This window comes from Centruroides sculpturatus, unplaced genomic scaffold (genome assembly GCF_000671375.1).
Source record: "Centruroides sculpturatus isolate CEXI.00-Female unplaced genomic scaffold, Cexi_2.0 scaffold99, whole genome shotgun sequence".
In the NCBI taxonomy this organism is placed as follows: domain Eukaryota; kingdom Metazoa; phylum Arthropoda; class Arachnida; order Scorpiones; family Buthidae; genus Centruroides; species Centruroides sculpturatus.
Window position 1 is genome coordinate 1,076,081 of NW_019384321.1, and position 14,871 is coordinate 1,090,951.

The following is a 14,871-nucleotide window of genomic DNA, read 5'->3' on the forward strand; positions in this document are numbered from 1 at the left end:
ACAATAGATATGTGAAAAAAACAATCTCAACATACCAGGACAGATCCTTCATGAAAAATTCCTGGTAAGTTGCTCCGCCAGATCCCGCGCTTCAGAAAATTCTTTTAAAAATGGAAAAAAATATACTACTATAATTAAAATCCTTCACTTTATTATCACATATATTAAATTTCTCTCTCTACTGTAACATTGAATTTCAAACGAAAATTAACTGGTTGGAGTCTTAAGTTAGATAATTCATTAATGGATAACTTTTCCATATTAAGAAACATTAAATACAATTGTCACAAAATTATATGAATATGAAAAAAAATTATATATATGAAAGTTTATATTTATATGCAATATGAAAATATCTAATAGCTTTGCGTGACCTTTTCTTCTACTTTTTGTATGTGTGTTCCTATTTACCCGTATTGATTTGCACAATGGAAACATTCATTGTGCGTGCCTTTCAATCCAATTGTATGTCCAGTATGAACTATTCACTTAGTTCTAAATTGTATGTTTCGACCTGATCGAGAGTTTGAAATTTTTGAATAAAAGACATTTACTTACCTCTCTCAAAAATAAATTCTCTTTTTATTCTATAAATTAATAGCATTATAACTTTCTGATAAAGAAAACCATAATTGCAAAAATTGAAAATTTCTTTATATTCTTAAATCCATCATATTCACATATATATACATATATATGTATATATATATATACTTTTTTTCCTTTCATCCCAATTTGAGGGTAAGAGTCATTTATCAGAAAATTAAAAAATGGAAATTATGCAAATAATAGTTTAGTTTGGACATTATTATTATTTGCACTTTAACAAATTAAGCTATATAAAAAGTCTTTGAAACTGTACAATTTATACATATAACATCTCTATGTACACGAGTTAAATATATGTTCTTCAACCTACGGTGACTAGAAATGCAACATGAGGCACTAATTGGCAAATTAAGAATTGGAAGCATTAATTGGAGTGTGGAAGAATTTACTTTTCGTTGGAATGAGCTCTTTTTATGTGGTTTTTAAGGTTGCCATTTTGAGTGAAGGCAGTATTGCAGTATGGGCACTGGAACGGCTTCTCTCCAGTATGTTTCTTCATGTGGGTCTGAAGGGCGTTTTTCTGATTGAATGCTTTGTCACATTCCTCGCAAACAAATGGCCTTTCACCTGTATGAATGCGCTTATGCCTTTCTAGTTGACTGGGCTTGGAAAATGCTTTCGAGCAATGCGAACACTGATGGGGAGTGGGGCGCTGTTTTTGATTAGAACTGCAGTGCGTGAGTAAATGGTCTCTCAGATGTGTCGCTCTTTTGAAACTTTTACTACATACTTCACAAGTGTGCTTCCTTTCTTGGTTGGCCACAACATTTTCTTCGTTGGTGACATGCAACAGGTCTATGTTTGGAATGATACTTTCACTTATGCCGACCGATGCTGTTTCCACATTGATACTATCATTTTCCAAACCCAGAACTTCTTCCTCTACAACATTCATAGATGAATCGACACCTATAGTGACTTGGTTCCCTATAATCTCTTCCTTATTGTTAGATAAACTAGTCAAATTAAAAGTTTTAGTTCCGTCCGGTCTTATTTCGTCAGGTTCTGTTGTAATTATTTCTTGTTCCGAATTTAAAGGAATATTCAAATTAGTTAAGGAATGAATAATAATATTTGGATTGACTGTTGTCGTAATCGTGTTGTCATTAGCAATGGTACTTTGAAGGATTGCAGAATCACTCACTGCTGTATCTGTTGTTGTGGCAAGAGGTTCTGTTAATAAACTAGGACTAATGGTAATATTAATATTACCATGTTGCTGTAACTGTTGTAAAAGATGTGCATCTATTTGCACAGTTTGTGAAAGAAGAGATGGATCAATTCCAGTTATTTGAATACTGCCACCTAAAACATTAGGCGTGACCAACTGAACACCTTCAATTCCTTGAATTATTTGTGAAGAGGCAGTGTCCGAATTGACATTTCCTCCCAATATATTGAGGGAATTTGTAGATAGCATATTTTCTTCTTGTTGCGTATTAGATATTTGTAAGATATTTGAAGCAACAGTTTCCTGTTCTGTTGTATTTTCTTGTGCAGTCTTTTTCTTGGATGGAATTTTGAAATGAGTGGCGATGTGACCTTTCCGATGTCCAGAGGTTCGGAAACGTAAATCACAATGAGGACACTTGAAAGGTTTAGCACCTGAAAAAAATATATTGAATAATTTCTTAAACAATCAATAAAGAATTAAAATATATTTTAAATTTACATTTAATAATATTAGTACAGGGTGAAAAAATGCTGTAATTTTTGGACAGTTTGTTAGAAATAAATGGTGTTTAAGAATTTGATACACGGATAGTTGGAACACAATGTAAATGTGTACAAAACAATAAGCAAGTATTTGGTCCCATATTGATTGTTCAGGATGTACAAGAAAAGGTAGTACTCCATGGTTCACATATAGCCCCTAAAAGTTGCAATATGGGAAGCATTTAAAGATAAAATTTGTATCTCTAATGGAAAACATGTAGATTCTTCAGGAGCACATTAGAGATGCAATGAAAAAAATTTCAGCAAAGGCCAGACACTATATTATTGACCAATTTTATAAACACCTATGAAATTCAATTGTGTCTGAAGGAGAACATTTTGAAAAAGGCAATGGCTCTTGCCCAAGTTTCCTGCACTTGAACAGGAGATTAAGGGGACTGGAAAGGAAGTCTGATAATTTTCAATTATGCTTCAATATAAAATTTAAATAATAATGAATGCTTGAAAGGAATAATTTTTTTTAAAATTATGATTTTAAAAAAATATTTAAATAAAATTTAAAACCCTAGCACAAAGTTAAAATTGTGTATGGTGCCATTCTGTTGAGATTTTATTGAATAATTTTTATAAAAACACAAAAGGCTTACTTTTGGGAATAGAAATGAATTTTTAAACAAATAGAGGAATTTTTAAGCATTTTCAATCTCCCCATTTCTTTGACCTTTAATTACTAAACTGTAATAGCACCAATGCTCCATACATGAAAATAATCTTGTCAAATTTGAAAAGTTTTTGCTCATTCAATCCTCAGATATAATGCAAAAAACCAACAAAATTTTGTAAAGAATTTTTTACATTTTTGTGTTCCTGGAGTGTCATAATGTCAAGAAATCCAAAAGCACTGCAGGAGAAAGTCAAAATTTAGTCTATCATACTTTTCCTGTTATATTCTATAACAGCTAGGAGAGTAATTGTATTTCATAACCCATTTACTACGTAATTACTTTAATTTGATTTGAACTGAACTGCATATGTACTGTACTTTTTGAATAATTTAATTTTTCTTTCAGTATGCTCTACCCTATAAGAAATTTCAACTGTTTTGTATATAAGAATGAACATTTGATAATATTATTAAAATAATTAGTTAAATTTCTTATTATTTATGATATATTTTATAAAACACTTTAAAAAAACATTATTATTATCATTATTATTATGTTGGGTTAAGTGGGTTATACTCAATTGACACCGGTGGCTGTGCACTATGCCGGACCAAAGTCAAGGCATAGCAACCAAAACAAAACTAAAATTAAATAAGTGTGTCAGTGTCTGTATTCAGGAATTTCCTAACAATGTGGCATGTATTCAATATAGTGGCCTTCTGTAGTATGATGTATGTGTTTCTATTCAATTCTAATGTTTCCAGGCTTTTGTGTAGTGTGTGTGATATTACACCTGTACAGGAGAGAACGACAGGTACAATAAGCACCCTATCCATCCACATAGATGCCTTATTTCCTGGGCGATTTATGTGTACTTGCTGATTTTTTCACTGCATGTATTTTGTACATTATGAATGTTTGGAACAGATGTGTCTATAATGTATGTGATTTTATTGTGTTTGTCAATGAGTGTGATGTCTGGTCTGTTGCGGTAAATTGTTTTATCTGTGATTATGGCTCTGTCGTAGTACATTTTGTGCGTGTTGTTTTCCAATATTGTCTGTGGAATGTATTTGTAGTATGGTTCGTGGATGTCTACCAATTTGTGTTTCTTTGCAAGCTCTTGGTGTATTATATTTGCTACTTGATTATGTCTGTGTAAATAATCTGTCTGTGCCAAGAGCTTGCAACCAGAAGTGATGTGTTGTATAGTTTCTGGCATGATGTGACATTTTCTGCATGTGTCATTTGCGAGTATTGTATCTTTGAGTATGTGTTTTCTGTAGTTTTTAGTATTTATGACCTGATCCTGTATGGCAATCATGAATCCTTCCGTCTCCCCAAAGAGGCATCCCCAATCTAACCAGCTGTTTGACACAGTTTTGTCAACAAAATCCTGGGCCAGGTCATAAGGATGCCTGCCATGCAGTGCCTTTCGAGCCCACGATTGCTTAATGGTGTCTATGCTTTTTATATGTTGTGTCATGTCTGTATGATGTGAGTGTAAGTTTAATGGTGTGTTATTTGAGTCAGCTAGAGTTACTGCTTTATGTAACTGTGATGTTTCTCATTTCTTGTAGAAAAACTCTCACAGTAACTGTATTTCTTTGTAGTAAAGGTTTATAATGTCAGTCAGACCATGTCTGCCATCTTTATGTGGAAGGGTTAATCTTTCTATGGTAGATTTAGGATGATGATGTTTATGCTTAGTAAGTGTTGTTCTTGTTTTCCTTTGGAGTTGCTCAAAATCTGTGTGAGTCCAATGTGTAACTCCAAAAGAGTATGTGAGTACTGGGACAACATATGTGTTTATTGCTTTAACTGTGTGTTTTGCATTTAACTGTGTTCTGAAAATAGCATTTAACCTACTTTGGTATTCTTTAATTAATCTTTGCTTTATTTGTGTATGTTCTGTTAGTTTGGCCTGTTGGAATCCTAAATANCTGTGTGTTTTGCATTTAACTGTGTTCTGAAAATAGCATTTAACCTACTTTGGTATTCTTTAATTAATCTTTGCTTTATTTGTGTATGTTCTGTTAGTTTGGCCTGTTGGAATCCTAAATAATTGTAGAACTCGCCCTCTTCCATGGATTCAATAACTTCTCCACTTCCAAGTGCAAAATCTTCTTTCTTCAGGATTTCCATCATTCACATATGTTATCAATTCGTAACATCCTAGTTGCCTTTTTCTGTCAATTTTACCCATTATGACAAACCGTAATATTCATACTTGTTTCCTTGTAAAAAAAATCATACTTTGGACATGTAATCAAGATTTTGTACAAGTTAACAGTTTCTTCTAAGAATCTGTTTTCTGGAATACTCTTATTTGTAATCAAATCGGTCCAACTAATCTTTAGCATCCTCCAACAAATCCATATTGAAACACTTCAAATTGTTTTATTATTTTAGCCTTCAGGGTTTAAATATATATATATATAAAAATGGACATGTATGTCCCTATATTTCACTTTTCCGCCAAAACTACACATCGCACGTGAATGGTGTTTGTATGTGGTGGTAGCCCCAAGTCTCCATTCGTGCATAGGGGTGGTTGCGTCTCGATAGCTATAAGGGTGCGGGAGATATGAGGCTGAAAGTGGTTGAAAGTGGCTTTCTATTTCGAATGTTTTGTTCGAATTTGTTCGAATTAAATTCGAACATAAAATTCGAATATTGGTTCGATTATAGAACGATTGTAAACGTTCCAGAAACGTTGAAAATAGTTCGTTTGACTAAACGTAAAAATTCTCTAATTAGTCTGGAAACAGGGGACCTAATTCTTGCATTCTGTGAAAACGGGTAAGATTAGCTATAGTGTAATTATCTTAATCTTCACTATCGTTACTTTTTGCCCAGCGAAGCGGGTTCTTGCAGCTATATTCTAGATTACTTAGAAAAACAGTCTTTTATATATATATAAAAAAACTATATTACATACAAATAAAAACCCAGCGAAGCGGGTCCTTGCAGCTAGTAAAGAATAAAACTGGTTAAACATAACATTTTTGTCTAATTTTTAAACCAAGGTCATTATTGCAAAGAAGACCCTTCATTTTTGTAATTATTTAGCCTTAATAGCCCAATAAAGGAATCCAGCATTTCATTTGATATGTTTAGACTATAATATATTAATTATATACAATATCCCAATTATTTCTTTCAGATATATTAAAAATAATATCTCAAAGGTACAAGATTTTCAAACATTGATGAAATAAAGATGTAATTGTAAGCAGTTTACAGGATTAAGATAAAATAAAAATATAAATTCTATATAGTGTATTGCTAAAAAATTTTTACTGTAGAATATTGTTTAATCAGAGAAAATTACTTCTTATAATCATTCAATTCACCTTTAAGATTTTATTTCTTTTTGCTATTTGAAAAATTCTAATATTAAAGCAAGCAAAATTTTTACCTGTATGAAGCCTCATATGGACTTTCAAACTCCCTTTAGTGGAAAATTGAGAATTACAAACGTGGCAAGTGAAATTCTTTTCTCCCGTATGAGTTTTCATATGGCTATCCAGAGTAGATTTAACAGTAAATGTCCTTCCACACATTTTGCACTCAAAAGGTCTTTCACCAGTATGAATTCTAATATGGCGAACCAAATCACTTGGTTTTTTGAAACTTTTTGGGCAATGTTCACACTGATTGGCATACTTTGGTAATTTTTCCAATTCTGCTTTCTTATCCTTTAAAAAAATTTAATAAAAGATATTTTACTAAAAATAAATAATTAATATATAAAAAAACAGTTATATTTTAATGAGTACTTCATTAAGGACTTTTAACAATATATTGGTCTCTTAGAAATGGTCTTTGAATGCTCACAGCCTGGTATTATACTTTTCTTCTGATAAATTACATGACTAAACTATCAACTTGTGCTTACCAATAAGTTGATTTCATTTAAAGCTGAATAATTCTTTTGTCTTTTTTAAAAGAAATTTATTAGGCTTCTTTTTCATTTTAATATTTTAAATTCAACATTATTTTATAATAACTTCGAAGAAGTAAAACTCATCATCTTCAACACACTAAGTATGGTGGAACCCCATTAATCTGGCTCAAGCAGGACCGGGCCCGATTCGGATAACCAAAAATCCAGAAAAATCATTAATGACCTAAACAACACAGTTTGTAGACTTTTTATTTTATTTTTCAATAGTCTTCTCCGACACAACAACCACTTTCTTTCCTTTAGACATCATTTTTACAGTGTTTACTTTATTTCACAAATGTTTGAAGATGAGTGAAACTTGGCAAAACAATAGAGGCTTTAGCATGTTGAGTGAATAATGACTTGTGAGGTTATGACAATAAACAAACAGCATGTTAACATGTTGACTGCCACGAGAAGCACAGCATTTTTATTCAACAGGAAAGTAGCAATTTTTTAAAATTGAAAATCATAAGATTAGAAAAGGTTCAACAAAATAAATAAATTCAAAGAACACTGCCTCAGAATGCATAACAATGAACAACCTATGCCGATTCATAGGAAATAAGTCTATTCTTGTTACACTCGGGCAAGAATGTATTTAGGAGTTTTTTGATTTTTTGTAATTATTGGTTTTCCATGTGTATATCTTTCTGAGACAGGGTTGGTATTTTATAATCTGGGTAAACTGCAAAGCCGGATTAATGGGATCTGGATAAATGTGGTATCCCTGTATGTATATATCTTTACTTATTTAAATTATGTTGAAAATGCAGAGTTTTACTTCTTCAAACTTATTACAAAATATGTGTTACATTTTTTTAAATAAATATGTATATAAAGGCTTTTCTTATGTGTGCACATGTATAATTTAAATTAGTGTGGATTTTTGTTTGTGTATGTATATATATACACAAACATATACAAACAATGCAAATAAAACATGTTCATGTTGGCAAGTTTTTGGACCAATGTATGTAGTCAACCAGATTGCTGAAAGTTAAGGTGAGTCCATGACTTACCATTAATAATACAGTAGAGCATCGATTATCCAACTTCCGATTAACCGTCACCTCGGTTAACCGACCACGTTCTAGTCAGAAAATGCAAATGTCCGCTAGTGATGTGGCGTAACAATATTTGGCTATGTCTTGGCTACTTTAATATTATTTTTACGTGTTTTAACTGGCAACACTGGATCGACCATGAAAGGGAAACAGTATTTTAATGAGGCTTAATTTTCTAATTTTTAACGATAAAATAGCGACGATTATTATTTTTTAAAAAAATTTGATAGGCTTAACACGGAGGAAAATTCAACGTGAAGTAGGTTAATAGCGATATACTAATATACTAATTACATGGGATATAATAATATACGACACTAATTATGGATTTTTTTCATACTTTTTGGTTATCCAACTTTTCAATTATCCAACCAACCCCAGTCCCCAATTGAGTCACATAATCGATGCTTTACTGTAATAATGATAAAATGTATAACTTGAAGAGTGTTATAACATCTCTCTAATGCCAGAATCAAAACTGAAATTTCCACTAAATACACTATTATTTACTTATTCTGCTTAATTTTATTATTCTGTTATTGTACTCACCTATACTGATAACAGTGTGGATTCTACTCTGTGTATGTGTGTTCATATATATTTATTTAAATTATTTTAAAAATTAACAGACTTGGCTTGCTCATTAAAAGTTGTAGATAAAAATAATAAAACCTTTCCAAGAGTGTTATATTTTAAGACAAACACAAAATTAAAATTGATTATTTTAATATTATTTTCAAATTAAATATGATAGTATAGTTTCTATTGTATGTTTGTATCAGTGCTTTGAATTAAATTGAAAAAAAAAATATATTTTTGGCAATTTAACTGCCATAATTCAATCTTAACAATTACAGTAAGTCCTCACTTAATGTTGCCAATAGGTTCTTGCAAACTGAGACTTCAAGTGAAATTATGGCTAATGATATAAGCAAGAGTTAATTTCCTAGATCATATTTCTGGCCATAAAAACATCGCCAAACTTCTAATTAAAAACCCAAAACACTTCTAATATGAATGATTGAAATGAATGTGAGCTATACTTATCATATTTAAGAAAGATTAATAAAAAGGAGGCTGTGGAGTCAGTACACAAAGTCTCCAACTCTGATTGGGCTGCAATTTGAAAAAATTGTAAATCTATAAACTCCCACTGTCATCTGTCAGTCTGTCTTTCTTTAATCTCAAGAACAAAGTTAGACAGATGAGAGATGGGACCAGATATGAAAACCATAGGGGAAGGAGAAATCAATTAACTATATAAGAACTTCTGATGCAAACTAGAAGTCATATTATTTCAATTCAAAACTTTCTTCCTGAAAGCAGTTAATAGATGACCAGCACAACTCTATTGTTAAAGGAAAAATACGACGTACTGGACAAACCACTGCTAACTTGAGATGAATAGCATATATTTTAAATTAAATAAATTAACATTATGATTAAAAATTGTAGTCCGACATTATGATGATGTAACAATAAATAATTTAAAATATACAGTGGTGCCTCGTATAACGTACGTCTCGAATAACGGACGTTGCGAACAACGGACTTTCTATTTGGCCATTACGTGACTTGAGCAACGGACTGGCTGTGAACAACGGACTTTCCGTTCGGCAGTTACGTTAGGCGAACAATGGACTTTCTGTGAACAAGTGCGAATGACGTTTCCACTCTTTTGCCATTGCCAATGACAATCTGCTATTTTTATAATATATTAGTATTATTAGAATATATTATTAGTATATCTGAAGTACAGAGCTCCCGTTGGGATTCGGCTTGCTCCCTTGTTTATTACGTACATCACCTCAGTGCAGGGTATTTACATTTATTCAAGTGTTGTGCAAATCATGGCTTCTAAAAAAACAGAAAGGTGATTTCAATTGAAACAAAGCAAAGAAATCATCAGAAGGAATGAAAGTTGACAGAAACTTCCTTGTCAAATGGGGAGAGGTTCAGGAGTTTACCAACACTCATTATCCAAACACAGTTGAGGCCAACAGGATCAATGATCTCTACAATGACACCCTTGCCCATCATTTCCAACAGGTGTTGAAGAAGAGAGAGAAACAGACCACTTTGGACATGTTTTTCAAAAAGCCAGCTGTCAAAAGACAAAAGATGGAACAAGAGGAGTTGACCCTGCAAGCCCCAGTAGCGTCTCCTGAATCTGACTCCGATTAAAAAACAATAAAAAGAAACCTGCTGCAATGTGTAAAAAGTCTGTATCTGTATGAATGCGTGAATAAAGTGATCCTCCACCTCCTCCTCACAACATCTGATTACCCGGCATAATTGGTGACTGCTCCATTTTCATTTTTTTTATGGTACAGTACGGTTATTTTGTGCTGCGGAACAAATTATATGTTTTAATATGTATTTCTATGGGAAAATGCGTTTCGTATAATGGACTTTTCACTTAACGGACGTTCACCTGGAACGGATTAAGTACGTTATACGAGGCACCACTGTACTTTGATTATATTAGCCCAGAATGGCATTTCATCATGACCAAGTGAATCATTGGCATTCTTACTGAAACCATTGAAAAATACTTATCTTTCTTTCACAGTTTTTCATTACCACCAAACCACTATCATCATCATCATCTTCAACCACATACTGACACACAAAATGTTTTCCATCTGTGGTTGTAGTAAAGTATTCAAAAACACCAGATTTAATCAGAGGCTTAGCCATTTTGTATGGGTCAAATTGTAATCATATTTTGTTAATAAAAATTTAGTATTAGCTAACACAGGATGTACAGTACAGTGAACTCCTGTATAATGCACTCCCCTATAATGCAAATTTGTATAAAACAACAAAAAATTGCAACTAGTATTCATATAAAATTCTAATTTTGTCACCCAGAGGTATACGTTTCCTTCTTCAACTTCTAGGTCTGGATTTAAACTTGCATAAAACCATCTGATAATGCATGTCTTGATAATGCCATTTCCTATAATATACAACATATTCCCCACATTGTATGGGACTCTGCTGTATTCGAATATAAATTTCTAAAAAGAAAAATCAACTGTAATTAATGATATGCAAAGAAAGATCATGATATAGGGAAACCATCATAAAATAAGTTCTTCCATTACAGGAGGAAGAGACTAACTTTCCTATTAGGTCCTAAAGTTTTAACCTTAAGCAGATAAAGTTTATAATAAAACACAGGAGTTGGAGCCAGTCCATTTTTACTGTCTCTGACTCCACAACCAGAGATAAAGATTGGATCCTGTTAGCAACCTCTGGAATTTATTTTCCATTCATAGAATAACTTTTATTGTATTTATATGAAAAATTCAACAATAATAATTATAAATGATTAGCAAAGAATGCCCAGTATTGTCCAGGAACTCAGGGAGGAGGTTGTGTTGTCCTTGTTACTGATAAAGTATGTTTCCCGCAGGGTGGCAGAGAGTATGTGAAATTTGGTGAAAATCAGCCAAAGGGTTTGGAAATTTGTGGAGGATGAAATTGGGAAGGAGTGAAAGTCCAAGTTTTGAAGTAGCTTATATTTTTTGGAGGATTGTAGAGACTGACTATACATAATTTGTCCAGATCACTCAAAAGGTTTGGGAGTTTGGGGATAGGGATGAAATCAGAGGAGTGAGGGATCTGAGTATTATGGTAGTCCATGTTTCTCATAGGATATAAGAGAGTAACTATGCAAAATTTGGTCCAGGGTTTGTAGGGAAGATGAAATCAGCAGGAAGGAGTGAGGGGTCTGAGTTTTAAGGTAACTTACATACACCAGAAAGAAATATCACAAAATACATCCATGTCTAGGGACCATTGGAAAGATAATTCCAACTTTCTTTTAGGCATTTTATCATCACTAAGGCTCACTCACATATTTATACACCTGAAAAGTAACTGAAAGAACTCAATTTATGTAGGTAGATATCTGATAACATAAGGCTAATTCTTATTTTTAAATAACTGTAGGGTAGGATTAATACTAAAAGAATGAAAATATGAAAATACTATAGGCCTAATTACAAAAGTTTAGTTTCATCTAAAATAAATAAATTCACTCCTTATAGTTGTAAGTATCTGATAACATAGGAGTATTATTATAAAAAACAAACAACCAAGACAACATAAACAAAGCATATAAACAATTACATGAATTGCACGAATCAAAACAAAGACCGAATAGATAAGTTAAAAAGCCCACTGGGTGGCAAAGGGGATTGACCTTGAATGGAGCAGACAAATGACAATGCTGTGGCAAAAACATCTTTCTTGTACAATTTCCTTTTTTAATATAAAAATAATACATATTCCTTCCAGATGAACATAGACTAAGCTTTCCAATAGCAAAAGAATTTAAAAATTGATTCAGTAGATTCCAAGATTGCCTCCAGCAAACAAATAAACAAACATTCTCACTTCATATATTAGTATAAATTACAAATATACTTCTAAGTGAGGATTTGCTGTATTTGTATTAATTCTATTCATTTATGATTACTATTAATACTAAGTTATTTATTTTAAAACTTAGTTTCTAAATGTAATGACCAAAACTTACTTTAATTTCACTGATTCTATTTTTTTCTGCAGCAGATGCAATTAACACCTTCACAGAAATGGAATTTGTATCATCAGGATTTTGTTGGGCAAGTTCATTGGCTTGTTCATCAGAGAGTTTAACTATATTTCCTTTCTTCTTGTTTTTACTATCATCAGCTAAAAATTGCATAAGTTTAACACCTATATTAAATGAATTTTTTTACATTTTCTCAAAAAAAAATATAATTCTTTCAGCTATTTTACCAGATTCGGAGTTCTGACAGTCTTCATGAATTGCTTTCATGTGACGACGATAACTCGTCGGAGTTCGAAACGTCTGAGAGCAATAAGAACAGGTATGGGGATGGTTAGTATAATGAATGGTCAAATGCCTAGTGAGAGAACCACTAGTTGTAAACATTGCATTGCATATATCGCACTGAAAATCTCTAATGCCAGTATGGGTTCGAATGTGGGATTTGAGCGTTCCTGCCGAGATAAACATTCGATTACACAAAGTGCACTTAAATGGCTTTTCTCCCGTGTGGGTACGAATGTGCTGTTTTAAATGACTCGACTTTTTAAATATTTTGTCACAATACGTACATCTGAAATAAAAATTTCATAATTTGTCTTTAAAAGGATTGGAAATTAATTAAGTAATATATTTTAATCAAGAAAGTCCTTAAAAGATTCTATACAATTATTTATAAGATGAATATATTGTGGACAATGAAAAAATGAGAAAAGATTTGTCTAACTTATTAGATGAAGAATGATTATTTTTTGTGATATTTAGTCTGAAATTTCAAAATATCAAATCAAAACAGGATTTCATTCCTTAGTAAATTTGTATTTTTTCAATTAGTTTTTTAGAAACTGGCAATGAAAAACTAAATATATATATATATATATATAAAGGGCTTATAAATCATTTTACTTAGGTATTAAAAATCAATCACATTTTAGCATAGACTTTCTATCTGTTACAAAGTGTCAAAAATATCTACATCAGAATTAATTTATTTATTAAATTTAGTATTCTTATACGCAAGTAAGAGAAAATGAAAGTATACAGAATATATTTTGCCTTTCTAAAATGAACATTTTCAATAAGAATTTTTAAATTTTATCTTATGATGTAAATTCTACCTACAAAAAGTATTCATAAAAAATCATTTTGATAGTTAACAGGTTGCTTATTCAGAAGGCAACAAAGTAACAGCACAATTTTATTTTTGATTTGATAACACTCTAATTTGAACTAAATTCTATGATAATAAGTATAGGTATCCCTCATATAACATGGTAGTTATGTCCCAAAAAAGTGCCATGTTACGCAAATCCATGCTATACAAAACAAAGGACTAATGAAAAACATAAGGTTACCTTACAGAAGTTAGCAAAAGTATATTATTCTTTTTTTGTTACTAAGAGAAATATGTTTATTAAAGCAATCGATTGTTAATTTATTTCCAATCAATAATTAACTATCACAATTAAACATACTGTTATGCATTAATACTAATTTTAGTTAAACCAGGACATTTTCTTTTTACAAAGTATCATTGTCATCTCAACTTCTTGTTGATCTTCATTACAAGTATCAGCAACATGTCATTAATCAAAAATTTGTTCAGTTGAGTATTGAGCAACATTTTTCCAGAATTTGTGTTCTACTACTGATATACCACTGTATTTCATTTGTCATTTTATGAATGATTGCTTACTTACAGTTAAAAAAAGTTTAATAGCACTTATCTAAATATGTTTAAATAAACTTTACTAAATACAAAGATTGTTACTGTGTTTTGTTTTTATAGATTAGTCTTAAGGGCTAAAGTCTGAAAACAATAACAATGACACCCAAGGAAAACCAAGGACAAGGAAGAAAACAACTGGACTATCACTTTTCACTGAAGTAAACCTGATGAAAGGCACAAAATTTGAAAATTTCAATATTTTAAAATCCATACGCAAATTTGGGACAACACACATTTACTTGAGAAAATAAATAAATAAATATCAAATTACGAAGTTTACACTTAAAAATTGTGAAATTTTGTGTAGAAGATTTCCAAAATTGTGTTAGCATTAAACCAGAAGTTATGTTGTACGGGTGATATCCCCAATTTTCAAACCATGTTGTAGAAGTGCCATGTTGTATGAGGGATACCTGTACTAATAGAACATATTTCAATTAATATGATACTTCATATTGAGAGTAATGGTTACTGATAGTAATTTTAATTTTTTTTTAAATTACTACATCCTTCATATTTTCAGATTAAACAGAATAATTAAAAGGAAATTCAATAAGGATTATTAATGAGATTTATGTATTGTCTTAATAGTGTTATGGAGTAAAAAATTC

The 14,871-nt window shown here is 31.4% G+C and overlaps 1 protein-coding gene across 3 annotated transcripts in view; it reads right to left on the reverse strand.

Moving 5' to 3' along the window:
- Positions 1 to 326: 326 nt before the first annotated feature.
- LOC111625800 (zinc finger protein 236-like) overlaps positions 327 to 14,871 on the reverse strand; it is a 45,168-nt gene continuing 30,623 nt past the window's right edge. Inside the window, exons 6-9 of one of the 3 annotated variants that reach the window (XM_023369044.1) lie at positions 12,762 to 13,105; positions 12,517 to 12,674; positions 6,373 to 6,652; positions 327 to 2,214 (exon numbers count right to left, since the gene is read on the reverse strand). In XM_023369044.1, coding sequence (XP_023224812.1) covers positions 995 to 2,214; positions 6,373 to 6,652; positions 12,517 to 12,674; positions 12,762 to 13,105 — 2,002 coding nt within the window. In that variant the 3' untranslated portion in view covers positions 327 to 994. The remainder of the gene's footprint in view (positions 2,215 to 6,372; positions 6,653 to 12,516; positions 12,675 to 12,761; positions 13,106 to 14,871) is intronic. The other 2 variants (XM_023369031.1, XM_023369038.1) reach the window with 2 other exon arrangements.